The sequence below is a fragment of the Camelina sativa genome, chromosome 14 (assembly GCF_000633955.1).
Source record: "Camelina sativa cultivar DH55 chromosome 14, Cs, whole genome shotgun sequence".
In the NCBI taxonomy this organism is placed as follows: domain Eukaryota; kingdom Viridiplantae; phylum Streptophyta; class Magnoliopsida; order Brassicales; family Brassicaceae; genus Camelina; species Camelina sativa.
Genome location: NC_025698.1, coordinates 1,702,704 through 1,717,666, shown reverse-complemented (window position 1 = coordinate 1,717,666; position 14,963 = coordinate 1,702,704). Strand labels below are relative to the sequence as shown.

Genomic DNA, 14,963 nt, shown 5'->3' with positions numbered 1-14,963 from the left:
TCTCCACACCAACATCTTTTAGGTACACCAACAACTCTACCTCTTTCGCGGACATTTGTCGAACAGCTAGAAGATCCAGAGACATTGCTCATGATTTTGAGAGAGAAGGATTTCCTTTTCAATTTCAATTTTTAGGGTTCATAGTAGCAAATTTGGGGTTATCGAGTTTAAAATAGAAGAAGAAGTCGGGTCGGGTTGAATCTATTACCCGTATTGTAAATTGATTTTATACCGGTTTGACATGAATTTCTATCGGGTTTAGATCCAAAACCGTGTAAACCCAGTTCGATGGGGAAATAGGCGGAGAAGTATGGATTCGGGGGGAAATAGGCGGAGAAGTATGGATTCGGGGAGAAATAGGCAAAAGATATAAGTCCGAAGGAGAACTAGTAAGAAGGCAAAGATCGATGAGAAACTGACACGATATGATAGTTCTGAGGGGAAAATAGTACGTCAGTCCCTTTCAGACTAAAGATAGAAAGGTGAAGAATTGCAGATACTTAAAGTAATGATGTTACAAGAACCTTCGGACTTGAAGTTGTAGATTGAGAAAGAAAGGGAGAGCTCATGTGTATGTGATTTTGAAAGGACCATCAAAAAGCTACCAAACAGAACTGTAAAGATACAACAAAAATCGAAAGATTGAGGATTTAGCTACTCTTGATGATGGGACTAAAAAATCTCTTCATGAATCTTGTGCAGAATCTTCGGTATTGTCATCGCCAGGTAAACCAAATATCCTGAGATTACGGTCCATTGAAGCGACTGCTATGTATTTGGAGTCGGGTCCAAACTTAACACATGTTGCTTTACCTGCAAATTCATGGATTACAATGTTTGCATAACAGACTAAAAAAAAAAAAGGAAGAGCAGTGACCTCAAAAGCTTAATCATAAAGCATTTACCTGTACCGGACATATCGGGAAGAGTCTTGATTGGGTTCCATTCTGCTTTTACACTAGCTGTTTGGAATACTCTACAACAATAAAACACAAATTTTGTATTAGATGATCTGCAAAAGAAACAAATCTATATATCCAAAGTGCATTTTTGGTGATAGCAGGTTCTTTGAGTTTGCACAACTATTTGTTGAATATCTCGTTATCAAAGTTGGCCCCTAATTTAAATAATTGCCTACATTGTGTGTATCAAAGTAAACCTCACCTTATATCTGAAGCAGCAATGCCAAGATAAGATCCACTGTGGTCGAACTCCACTGCACAAAAATTTCATTCAGGTCTTAGTAAATGAAAAACTAATCAGCAAAAAGGATTACTAGAGTGCTCAGATAGTTGAATACCCGAGTTTGCATCTGGAAAGTCAAATGTTCGGAAGTTCTTTAACTTGCGCAAGTCCCACAACCTAACACCATCTAGTGCAGCAGTCTGTAAAATTGAAAAATAATAGAAATAGTGCTCAGTCAAAAGGAAACTGGGTGATATCCTTCTTTCTACTTAACTTTGGTCAAAGTACTAACCGCAAGGAAATAACCGTTCTCAGAGAATGACACAGAGGTGATTGCCCCAGTGTGTCCACCAAACTTTGCCACATTTGCCTATCAAAAGACACATATTAGATGAAAGTGAAGTGAGAACCAACTTACAAGTGAGAGCAGTTTGATGATCGAGGAAGGTCAGAGAGATTTTACCTGACTTTTTACATCCCAAATCTTAACAATAGACTGAGCGGTACCAGTTCCAAGAATGAGACCATCGGGATGAAAAGCAGCAGCCGTGTAATCCACCTCATCGGAACCATCTGTCACCTGAATGACAACAACAATAATGAGAAAGACGCACTGACAAAAACATTTATTTTAACGAGTCTTATTTCGCATTACCAATAAAGGCAATGCTTAACGAATCTTTTGCACATAGTATATAAGCATGGTTATGTTCACATTAAACAAAGAAAAGCTGAAACTGGAAAACAGGTATCAGTAGTTGCTTGTGGATGAAAATGTTGGGGACCTGAGCAAGGCATAAACCGGAGGACAGATCATAAAAGCACCATGTACTGTCAAGAGATGCCGACACAAAGTATTTATTCGTTGCGTGGACAGTTACAGCTCGCACCTGAAAACCACATCATTGCTTTTACATTAAACAGAACAAATATGAATAAAAGGAAAAACTGTATGAGACCTGTACAAGTTCTTCAATTACATCCTAACCTCTGCAGAGTGATCTTTTAATGTATGTCTACACGAATAGTTCCCATCCTCAGAACTTCCCCAGATACGGACTGTCTGCAGAGTGTCAAAACACCAAACCAATCAATCCATCATGTAAGTCAACTGATTTGCGGCTGTTCAATGAAAAGTTAATCTCCTAGTGGCTAGTACTACTCATTAAAATCATGCAATACTCAAAGGATAAGAGAAACTCCTACATAGATTATGTACACGTACTACATATAATAATAATGACTTACCTTGTCTGATGAAGCAGTCAACACAAGATCAGCGTCACCAACAAACTTAATGCTTGTAACCTGCAAAAGGAACAATGCATGTCAAGCACAAACCAACTAAGGAAAAGTTATAAGAAAAAAAAAAAGACTACGGCAAAAGACAGACCTTCTTTGAATGACCAGTCAACGTTGATAAAATTTGTCCTGAAGGACGATCAAAGAGAACGGCAGTTGTATCAATTCCTCCTGTAGCAATGATATCCTGGTTACCACATATAAAAGGAAATTAAGAATATTAATATTATGAAGAACAGATACAGGAATCTGCGCAAACAAAAGGTATTGAATAATAAACTAATGCAATGAATCAATACGACCGAAGCATTGTTTAGTATAAAAATAGAGAAAATTGTATACTTTTTACGCTAACTTTTTTCTTTTCCCAAGAATAACATTGATAAGCATCCAACTAGGGATTCACGAGAGTACAACTTAATATAAGCGCACAAGTAAGCACGTCACTTTGACTATTAATGCAGTGACTTCCCAGAACAGACAAAAACTACACAAAGTGATGATGAATGAAAAATTGAGAAGTTCCAGATGTCAAACCTTAGAATGTAGGATGTCCATTGAAAAAATGCCAGGTTTGTTGGTCTTGTGAAGTGGGTGGCTTGAGAGTTGGGTGAACTTCTCCAGAGCATCAATTGAAGCCAATGTTTTAGGGATCTAGAGAACCAATGAGGAGATATTATTAAGACAGAAGAACCACACGCAAATCCAATTAAACTCCAAAAATACAGATATCCTCCTTGTATGGTACAGATAATAATGTATGTGTATGTATATGTATAGCTAGTATGTTCTCTCTTGCCTTCTATTTTCCAACTAAAATACTGATAAATGTGCAGCTGTATGCGTTACCTGTCTCTTTTTACGTTGCTGAGAAAGAGCAGCATTACAATCTGTCAGTTCTGTGATAACTTCAGCCGAAATTCCAAGACGCATTTTCTTGGCATCAGGCCCCTGTTCACCATCATCCATAGCTTTATTGCAACGATAAAACAAACTTGTTACAAGAGAAATGACCACATAGCCAACTTAATTTGAGAAGCAAATGTGCAAGCATACCTCTTTTGCCATTACTAAGAGCAGCATTCGCTGTGGAAGCTTCGGGGACTGCAGGTAACTGCCTTTCAGCCTCAGCGAGCAACTGGCGTGATTCGTCTCTTTCGTTTTTAAGCCTAGCAATCACACGGCAAGCAGCATCGTGCTGCAAACAGGAGGAAAAGTTTACCCCCAAAAAATCCATCAATCACCGTTATCACTAGCAGAAATAAGAAAACTAGAGTACGTAATAGATTTATGTAATTCATGAAGTCTGATAAGGTAGTGGCAGATACACTAAACCATAATTACCTGATACAAAGCATGACTTAGCTCTTGCCTTGCAGTATGCAGTTGTTGTTCCAGCGAAAAATTTGAAAGTATCAAACTATCCCATTCCTACAAGCACAACAAATGGATAAACTTTTTATGCATTTATTTTGCCTAAGTCAACATAACCGGTGAACAGTTTTGTTTGCAATCTGCTATGCTAAATGAACATACAATTCAATGTAAAGAGTAGAATGCAATCTGCTATGTAAAAAATAACTCAAATAGCCATGTAGACCATAAGTTCATTGAACCGTATAACTTAATATATTCCTTAATAGACAAAACGGAAAATGAAGGTATAAGGGAAACAAGATAAAAACTTACAGTCTGGAACGCTCCAAGCAATCCAGGGATGCTAGCTGCGTGTAATGCTTTCGGTTTTACGATCTGGAAAATGGTCCCAGAGAACGAATCAGGCTTTAAAATAAGTTTCTACAAAGAGTTCTCTATGACAAATAATTCCAGCGGTTGCATTACCTTGCCAGTTTTGATGGGAACAATGTCCTCAAGGGTATGTGGTTCACCAGTAACCGGGCATTTCCCATAATCCTACAAGGTACCACAAGCAATCTACAAATTATCACGGACGCATACACAGGAATATAAACCAGATGCATTGACAAATCTGAAATATAACCAGGCAAAATTTTGTAAACCATGCATAAGGAGCACACTAGTTCCAGAACTTCTACACTAAGAAAACATCTGAAGCAAATACAGAGGTACAAGAGGATGACGAGCTAAAAACCCTAAACTGGAGTCGAACCAACGGAGAAAAGCAAAGAGCTTACTTACCGATATATGCCTCTCGATAAGCCGTTTCTCGTAGAGCAGACCCGACTTCTTCGACACCACAGGCACTTCCGGAACTTCGCCGGAAACTGTATGGAATAAAAAAAAAAAAACCCACAGTGTTACCAAAAAGAGACCAAGCAAAATAAAAACCCTAAATCGGCAAATAGAGAAGAAAGAGTGGCTTACTTGCACAATTCATCTTCTAAGTATAAACGAAGAAGAAGAAGAAGTATACGCAGCAACTAGAAGACTAATCGACGAATCCCTTAAGAGACTGGACTAGGGTTTAAACTACTCTGGTCCCGGCGGTACTAAACAAAATCGCAGAAGCCTGGAGAAGAGGATGCAGACGGAGAGAGAGAGAGAAGCCAAAAAAAATTGTTTAAGCTGCAGACGAAAAAATTAGAGTTCTCTCTTGCTATTAAAGTTTGGGCCTTTTTACATTTAACATGAGATATGGGTTATTGGGCTTTTTATGAAGCCCATTAGTAAACAACGGTCTATATAGTTCATTCTCGTGGAGATTACAATACGTGTGCAACACTGCACTGGAAGCTTTTTTTGCCGAAGATGCTTCCTTGTAAAAAGTATCGATTCATCATATCAGCTTTGATCTCAAGCTGTTTCTTTTTTTCCTTTTACCAACAAGTTGCTATTTTTTCTTTCTCGTGATAAATCAATTATTTACTCATTAAATTATTTCTTGCAACCTCATTAATATCTCTAATTCTTGAATCGTATATATTCGTATATATGAGCATGTTTATTTTATAACAGATATACCAACAAGAAAAAAACAAATACCTGAGTGGTGATACGTATATTGTATTTTGTACTATATGATATAATATTAATTAGTATATGTATATTTATTGTTAAACAACATGATTTTGGTGGAATCGTATTATGGATAAATATCAGGGAAAAAGAAAACTTGGATACTCAGGGCAATGATTTCAAATGCTTCACAGAGTTGGGGACCAAATAAAATGTTGACAAGCCATCTCCCAACCATGACCAAAACAAAACAGCTAAATGAGAACAAACGAAAATATCGCCGTATAAGTAATTACTGCGTAATAGTCTATGAAAGTTATAAGAGTTTTTATAAGTTTTGAAGTGAGAGGATATTTTGAACTTTGAAGGTTTTAAATTTTTAACTGAGCGATAGTCCTATTTACGTTTATCTATATACATATTCTTACCGATCTATAAACGTATCTTTTTCATTTTGTATGATCAGTTAATTAATTTGGTTACAGGTTGTAAGAAGAACAACAATATAAGAAAACGACAACTCGAAGTATGGTATGCTAAAACTATATCACTGTCACGGAATTTTTATCCAAAGGAAACCATTTTCATATGAAAGTTGTAGTGATCGAATTTAACTAAGCATCACGTAACTTTTTTTTTCCTGAAAATTTGCATGAAAGAAATAAATTTGACTTTGTACAATCTCTTTCTCTTTTTATATTTCTTCCAACTTTTCACTGACCTAGTCTCTTTATTTTCTTTCTTTTGTTCTTTGCCACTTCTTACCAGCACTAAAAAAAAGGAGCCAAGTAAAAATTTAGAAAATAAAAAAATAAAAGTGCTAAAAATAAAATAGAAAAGCTAACTCTATAAATAGAAGACTTAATTTTAGTACTTTGAAGTCAGAAAGTCCAAAAAAGAATATGGGTCAAACTTCTTTTTACCGGTCAACTAAGTCATCACTTAAGGTGTGTGGACCAATGTCTCCACGTCAACTCAAATTATCCACGTGTTACCATTCATTACACGCCACGTCACGAGAATAAGAAACTCTAGGACCAGCGCGTTTAACGTCAATTGCCACGCTGGCATTTTTCTCAAGGAACTCCTTCATTACATTAACATATATACATATATACGTATAGATAGATAGATAGATAACTTCCATAACTAATAACCTCTCTAATTTAGTTTTCTCCAGAAAGCTGTAAGAAATCTATTTTCTTCTCTGTCTTAAACAACAAACATTTTGGTGTTAATCGTTATTTCTTGTTCGTTCCAGTATTTTAATTCTGTAAGATTTTCTTGTTCAGACCATCACTCCTTTGGTACCACATTCAAGAAGCCTCTCTTCCTGGGGAATTTTCTCTCTCGATCTTATCCAGGAAACATTTTCACGTTGGAGGTCATAAAGAACACATAAACATGTCGCAGGACGTCATTTCGTCTCACGAGCAGCTTTCGATGGTACGTAAACTAATCTCATGTGACATGTCCATCACTTTTGAGTTATTTTCTAATTCGTGCAATGCTAATTGTTTGTTCTTGAATCTGTTTTAAGCCCTTCAATTCTTTTCTGGTGTTTTCTCTACCGAACATTGGTTTGCTCATATGATTGGAAAAAGCCTTTTTCTGAAAACTTTGCATGTATATCCAAACGCTCTTTAAACTTTATTATATGAAAAGTCAAACATATTTCTTCTATGTAATTTAGCCCAATGGAATAAAACAATGTTTCTAAAATCGATGTTTTTTTGTAGGTAACATCGTTTTCTTTAATTAATATCTTAGTTATTCGGGTTTATCTTTTGTCAAATTGCTTCATTCCTTTTACTTACTTTTATGTCGTTTCTTGTTCTTTTACAACTCAGTTCATCTTCCAAACGTCTGAAACGATCATTTGTAAAGCAAACTTTTTAGTTCTAAACTCTTTTGTACGGTGTTCATTGTACCTTCTTGGATATCTAGCCAACCACAAATCATCACAAGACATAAATAGAATAAACAGTTTTTCAGAATTCAAAAGATGCTACATCTCTTTCTTAAGTAAATATAATTTGAACTTTTTGATAATTAATTATTTATTACATATTTTCATTATTTATATGTTAAAATATAATCATATGAATTTCTATTGGAAATATATTAATTAGTACTGTATCAAGAAAATAATGATTCGTGCTCTGATCTAGGCCTTTATTTGTTGCTGTTAAAGAAATCAGATGTTGGTTATAATTAGGCAATGTTTTGGTTCTAAAGAAACACTAGAATCCAAAAACTTTCCTGTTATGGAAACTCTCCCTCCTTATCGTCAATTTCTTCTATAGATTCTGTATTGATGAAAACCACATAGAACGAACAAGATCTGATAGTATAAATGTGTAGTTATCTTCAAACGAGCAGTACTGTATTAAACTAAAACTAATTAACCTTTAGGTTTCTTGTTTTGCAAGAAATTCCTACCAAGTGCTTTTTTATGCAAGCCTTCAAAGTATGTCCAAAATAAATAAAAATTGCTTGTATAATTATTTACTTCTTTTATTTTCAGCTAATTCGATATTATATTTACTGTTGGTGTTATTTTGTAGGATGAGATCACAAGCCCTCTCACCGCACAAATCTTTGATTTTTGCGATTCACAATTGTTTCAAGAAACCTTCAATCAAACTTCTGAAGTGACCTCTGCTTCAAACGGTTGCGGCTATGTCGAAAACAACAGCAACAACTTTCCTGACAAATCCAACAGTGGTTCGAATCAAGATCACGAAGACAACAACGACAACGCGGATTTATCCATCATATTTGACTCACAAGACGATTTCGATAACGACATCACAGCTTCCATCGACTTCTCTTCATCCATCCAGTTCCCAGTCTCCGATCAACTCCAAGAGCAGTTTGATTTCACCGGGATTCAACTTCACCAGCCTCCGAATACTCTCTACTCTTCCTCCTCCGGTGAACTTCTGCCTCCGCCTTTATCAGCTTTCGAAGAAGATTGTCTTTCTTCTGTCCCAAGTTACAATCTTGGCTCCATAAACCCTTCTTCTCCTACGTGCTCTTTTTTGGGTAATTCCGGTTTACAAGCTTACATGGCCGTAACCGGGAATATGATGAGCACTGGTTTAGGTTCTGGATTTTACTCTGGTAGTATCCATCTCGGTTCTGCTTTCATTTTACACTTCGTTCAAGAATCATCAGATTACTACTATTGTTGGACTTTTTCGTTTGATATCCTTCTTTGTTTCTTTTACTTTGAAGGTGANGTTTTACTCTGGAAGTATCCATCTCGGTTCTGATTTTAAACCATCACATGACCAATTGATGGAAATCCAGGCTGATAATGGTGGAATGTTCTGTCCAGATCCAATCAAACCCATCTTCAATCCAGGAGATCATCCTCTCCAGGTATAAATTTGTTTCTTAATCTTCTGAAGTTCCTAATTAAAAGGTTTAGTAAACCGGTCTAATACTAACCGGTTATGGGGTTTTATAGGGACTTGAGGGTGGAGAGAACCAGAACCACATGGTGGCACCGCCGGTTCTTCCGCAGTTAGGGACGGAGATAACCGGTTTAGACGACCCGAATTTCAACAAAGTCGGGAAGCTCTCAGCGGAGCAGAGGAAAGAGAAGATTCATAGGTACATGAAGAAGAGAAACGAGAGGAACTTCAGCAAGAAAATCAAGGTCTTTATACTTAACCATCATAACCGGGATTAAACAATTGGTTTATACATATACCGATTTATTCAGTTTTTTTTTGTTGGTTCTGTAGTATGCATGTAGGAAGACATTGGCAGATAGTCGTCCAAGAGTTAGAGGAAGATTTGCAAAAAATGATGAATTTGGTGAACCAAATAGACAAGCTTGTTCAGGCCATCATGAAGAAGACGATGATGATGTAAGAACACTAGTCCGGTTAAATTACAATTAAAAACCTTATGTTATGTTATTAAGTCTTAAAAACCGTATTAATTAAAACGAGGTTTGGTTTGCAGGTGGGGGTAAAGGAAGAAGAACAATTAGTTGATTCTTCGGACATATTTTCACACATAAGTGGTGTGAACTCTTTCAAGTGCAGTTATCCAATTCAGTCTTGGATTTGAGTTGGAGTACTCATTACATGCATGTGCTTATTATAAGTTACAGCCAAAACAAAAAAAAATAGTATTGATTATAGAGGTCTATTTGTATATTTATTAGTACATTAATTTTTTTGTCCATGACTCATGGTTTGTCGAATAATTAGAACATAAGGAAGAAGAGAGATGAATAAAGGGTTTAGGCAGGTAATTATGAATAAAATCGTATTTGAGGGAGAGGGTTTATTTATGTTACATAGAACATTACAAAATTTTGTAGATATATGGTATAATATTTATGATGTGTATTTGATGGGTGTTGTATAATAATAATAAGAATCATTTCAACATATTTATAAGTAGTTGTTATTTTCTTTTATCCTTTCTCTTAATTTACCTATACATTTCCTATATAAAAAATTAGATTAAAATTTAGTGAAATAATTGAAGTAAAATAATATATATAGCGTGCTTGGCATTTTGAATTTTAAAATGCATAGATAATACTGAAGATCAAGAAACAACAAAAAGGTCGAGCAAGAGTGCCTCGATCCAATCTCACGCCCAAGGTCCAACGACAATAATACTTTTGTCATTTTTGTTGGTTGGTTTATAGATTCCTAATTTCGTCGTCAGACGTTTTCAAAATTTTAATTATTAGAACTATTGGATTATAATGACAAGACAACTTAAGTTGTTTCTTTTCTTGTTTTGCTTTTTAGTAAAACAATTAACGGTTTACGATTCACGTCTTGAATTTCTTTGGTAATACATGTTGTTATAGTATATGCATGAAAACAACAAATCCAGATAATTGTGATCATAAACAAAAAGTAATTATAAACTGAAGGGTATATATTTAGTGAAAAGTTTATGTATTTTGTAAAATATAAATAACAGTTTCGAGAAGTTCTATATAAAAGAAGTTCTATTTACAAGAATGTACGTATGTGGTTGACCATGACCCATCCCTAAAGTTACGCCATGTTAGAGATTTCTGTTTTGATGCTTTTTTATATTGTTTTGTCTACGAACAATATGTATTGACAATAAACTCGTAACAGAAATATGATGTTGATAATAATAAACAACATATCAACTTATTGTTCGTTTTTAATTAGAAACTATTTATTACTAGTTTTCAAACAGAAAATGCATAAATACAAAATAGTATAAGATACATGCAGACAATTCAGATGATGTACAACGAGTAGCTTTTAAGTTTTCTAGCTTACAGTCAAAAAATATCTTCTTCTACTTTTTTCTCTGAGGGTTTTATATTATAACTGTGAGAACTGAAACCAGAATTCTCTTTCCGAAGTGTTTCATGAGTGGAGGAGCTAACCACCATTAGAGTTTCGAACTAAACTGAGAGTTTTTGAGTGCTAAAAAGTGTATATTATTGTTTGAGTGTAAAAGTTTTTCATCCCCGTATAATGACCCCTCTTATGTATTTATACTAGTTGATTAAACACAATCAATGTCTAATTAATTTTCTACGCAAATCTTGTATCCTAATCAATCCGATTAAATGCGGGAATCTTTGACCGAGTCTGAACTTCGAGCTGACTCGTGGGACACCTCTCCGCGTTCCAGCCTTCTCTTTGGGCTTGATGGGCCGATCAATGCAACGTCCTTGGCCCCTTACCCATTATCCGAGATGACCAATCGTGGGTACAACAATTGCCCCCCAAGTCTCCCGAGCTGATTAGCTCGGGGGACATTTGATTTCCAATCGACCAATTTCGGGAAACTAAATATCCCCCATATCTCATGATTTGATCGTGGTAATGATGGAATTTGCCTTCCCAAACAAGCTCTAGGGACCACTGGGTGGCTTACACGCTATAAGAGAGGAGAAAAACGGACCGAGACTTCTCGCTTCCCCAAGCAATCATTACTTCTCAGTTCTGTGTATAAGGGTAAACTACCCGACTTCTCTCTTTTATTCTTAAATTTTAGTTTGCCCTCTGTTGTGTTTTCCGTTTTTCTCTCGTCTCCTTTGTTCCTTGCTATTCGCCGGAAATTTCTTCAACTCTCCTTTCCCTAGATCAATTTCCTTCACCTTTATCCAGAAAGCATGTCGCCTCCGAAATCTACGCCGGGTAAAGCCGCGAAACCTCTGATTTTGGGCGTTTACGGTCCCCACCAGCCGTCGATTCTCTCTGCGAAGAACATGGCTGAGGTTAGGGGATCCACCGAGATTCCGCCGGAGATCGAGATCAGATTTCCAGAAGCTCATGAATCCCCGGAGAATCGTCCTCCTGGCTACTGTTGCGCGTTTGAAATCTATTTTCTCTGCGTGCGGCCTGTCATTCCCCCTTCCCAAACTTATCGTAAAGATGATGTTCGAGTTGGGCTTCGCACTTCCCGAGATGTGTCCGAATTTTGTTCGGACCGTCCTGTGTCTTCAGACTCTGGGAGAGGAGTTCGATTACAAGTTGTCCTCGGCCGACTTCCTTCAAGTTTACACAGTGAAAATGGGTCGCACCAAGGGCACTCTTTACGTAAGTCCGCTCTCCGGACTGAAGGTCTTTGATGACCTCCCCGAGAAAGACGAGAAATGGTGAAATTCTTATTTCTTCTTTCCGGTTAGCGAGCTCACCTTCGGACACCTCTCGAGTTCGCATGTTTCAAAGTGGACTTCGAAAATTGGTAGAATGGTGTTCCTTGTTAGGTACAGACTAAGTTCTTGTTTTTTGCGTGGTTTGCTTTGGCCCACGTTCGTGGAGTTCTTCTCGCGGTTCTGTAGCCGAGGTCAGATTGCCTAGGATTCTTTTTCGTGTGAAAGGATCAGAAAATCTGGAATCAGACTTTGAGGACGTTTTCTCGTTTGCTCTGAGCCTCCAAGCACTTCGGATAAGAACTACAGGGAAGAAAGAGCTTGCAGGGCCGCTGAGAAGGAAGCGAAGAAGCAAATGGATGCGCCTATTGCTGAGGGCAAAGCTCGCATCCCTGCCAAGAACTCTGGCTCTTCAGTTCCTGAGGTGAGCGAGATTTCTGCGTCCCCAGATGGTCCTTCTGAACTCCCTGCTGATTCTTCCAGACACTCAGTCGGTCCATCCGAACCTCCTGTGATCGTCATTGCTGATTGTAGCGACGAACCACTCGAGGTCGAGGTTCCCCTTCCATCGATAAGAGAAACCCCCGCCGAGGTGAGCTCCCAGCGGGTCGATTCATCTAAGAAGAGGAAGGAACCTGAGACTTCCTCCTCTTCTCTCGAGAAAAGCTGTGCCCGGACTGATTCATCAGGAGACGAGCGAAATAGATCCAGTTCGAAAGATGGGGCTCCCTCCTCAGAGAAGAGATCTAGGGAGTTTCCTCTCACTAAAGAGTCTGGGGGTTCCTCCGGGAAGCTACCTCCGAAGGAACAATGTCATTATCCCCGGGGTAAGAACGACCCGAGGTGCTTTCGCTTCATGTTTTTATTATTCCAAATACTTAGAATAGAATAACATTTCTCATACCACGCAGCTCCCCCGCTTCTCCAGCTGATCTGATGAGGAGCTACACACGACATGGAGTTTGGATTCCAGCGTTTGCCGACATGTCTGAAGTCAACCGTGCGAACTTTTTCCTCTTCGCGGATAAAATCGTCGAGGTTAAGGATATATACATCTTTGTTTTTCTTTATTTTATTTTTATTATTTATGTTTTTAACAAGCCAACTTTTCCAGCTAATGATCGAGTTTAACACTTCGGTGGCATACTACGAGGACCAGCTAGTTGCTTCCCCCTCGTCCTCCGAGGTAAGCCTTCTCAAGGAGAGAGTAGCTGACTAGAAGCCCAAGTGGCAGAATATTCTAGGCTGGAGACCGAAAATGCCCAGGCTGTGGAGAAAGCCGAACAGATCCGAGCTCGGATGAAGAGAGCTCAGGTAGAGGTGCTTGACCTCAGGATTGCCACTGAGGACCTCCGAGACAAATTGAAGAAAGCGGGCGACCACTAATATGAGGCCGCAAAGAACGAGAAGGTGGCAAAGAAGAAGTTATACAAGATCGAACTCCGCAACCAGCTTCTAGAAGCCGGTAACAGTTGCAAGATCGAGAGGGTGCGGAGGGAGGAGAGACAAGCAATGAGGCAAACTCTCCGTTCGTTGATCGATGAGGTGAAAGTTCATTTTGAGGAAAGGGAGAAGTTAGCTCCAGCCAAGATCCGAGCTGTCGAGATTAGGGCTAATCGGATGATGATTGAAGAAATCTCAAGGAGGGAGATTCAGGATCTCGAAGCTGAACTCGGACTTTTGCGAGCTGGTGAAGAGAAAGTCGATGAGGAGATCTCCAAGGTAACCCTCCGCGATTTTGACCCTTCTGCATTTTCTAGCCTTTTGGTAGATATGTCCGAACTGTTATGCAATGAGCACCCCTTGAGTTTTACCATTGATGAGTCCGGAACTAACTTCAGACGAATGTCGAACCAGGGGATGGACACCTTTCAAGCGAATACCAAATCGGAAGCGGAGATCGCAGAGATGAGTCTGGTCCTTCCCGAAGCGGCATCAGATCCTTCCCTCCCTTCTGATACTCAGTAGAACTTATCTCGGGGTTGTTTTGGCACGAGCTGCCCCCCAATTTTTTTTTTGTTTTTTCTTTTTTAACCTAATTCGGAGTTTTTTGGTCGCGGTGACCACTCCGCACGCGAATATTTTCCTTGAAATCGAAAAACTATTTTATCTTTATATCTTCCTGACTATTAATCCAAAGCTTAGTTTAAGCTCGCGGAGCGAAACCCCTTTAGTTTTGACTTAAACCCCTTCGGTTTAATTGATCCCTCGAACATTAAATCCGGAATTTCGTGATACGAAGTAAGACTTCGGTTTAATTTGAAGTTTGCGAAGTTAGATTTTGGTTTTAATTGAAATTTGCGAAGCTAATCTTCTTTCTTTTAGAAGTAAAATTTTTTTACTTACTGAATACAAAGTGAAACTTTGGTTTTAATTGAGATTCGCGAAGCTAGACTTTGGCTTTAATTGAAATTTGCGAAGTTAGACTTCGGCTTTTTTTTTGTAATTTGCGAAGTTGGACATCGACTTTTTTTGTAATTTGGGAAGTTAGACTTCGGCTTTTTTTGTTTGTTTTGCTGGTCAACCATTATTCATAAAAAGTTAAAAGAATACTTTTGATTTTATTAAAATGGATTGCTGGACCCGAAGTGGGCTGTCTACGTACCATTATCGAGATCAAGCCAACCGTAGTTCGATACAAGAGAATTAACTATAGAAAAGTTAGAGATACAAAGAATTGCAGGACCTCGGGACTGGTTTCCCCTTTGAATCTTCCAGCTGGTAAACTCCATTGCGCACCTCGCGAGTGATTCTGTACGGTCTTTCATCGATGTTCTCATAGAATTTTCGCAAGACCAAGTCCCCAACTGCAAGTGGTCTACCTCGGACTTTTGAATTGTAGTAGCGAGTTACGACATTCTGATTATTTTGCATCCTAACCAAGGCTTGATCTCGGCGGTCATTAATGACATCC

At 38.1% G+C, this 14,963-nt stretch overlaps 2 protein-coding genes across 2 annotated transcripts; one reads left to right on the top strand and one right to left on the bottom strand.

Annotated features, from left to right (window-relative positions):
- On the bottom strand, nt 474–5,043 carry LOC104738972 (pre-mRNA-processing factor 19 homolog 1-like). The gene is made up of 18 exons (XM_010459197.2): nt 4,834–5,043; nt 4,648–4,733; nt 4,330–4,401; nt 4,177–4,239; nt 3,832–3,918; nt 3,544–3,685; nt 3,337–3,458; nt 3,025–3,141; nt 2,579–2,674; nt 2,434–2,493; nt 2,174–2,248; nt 1,971–2,075; nt 1,649–1,765; nt 1,478–1,555; nt 1,301–1,385; nt 1,165–1,216; nt 906–976; nt 474–813 (listed from the first exon to the last, which is right to left on the bottom strand). The coding sequence occupies exons 1-18, from the start codon at nt 4,844–4,846 to the stop codon at nt 686–688; spliced, it is 1,569 nt and encodes a 522-aa protein (XP_010457499.1). The 5' UTR covers nt 4,847–5,043; the 3' UTR covers nt 474–685.
- Nucleotides 6,566–9,799, top strand: LOC104738971. The gene is made up of 7 exons (XM_010459196.1): nt 6,566–6,610; nt 6,717–6,870; nt 7,992–8,511; nt 8,645–8,811; nt 8,900–9,091; nt 9,180–9,305; nt 9,403–9,799. The coding sequence occupies exons 2-7, from the start codon at nt 6,829–6,831 to the stop codon at nt 9,508–9,510; spliced, it is 1,155 nt and encodes a 384-aa protein (XP_010457498.1). The 5' UTR covers nt 6,566–6,610; nt 6,717–6,828; the 3' UTR covers nt 9,511–9,799.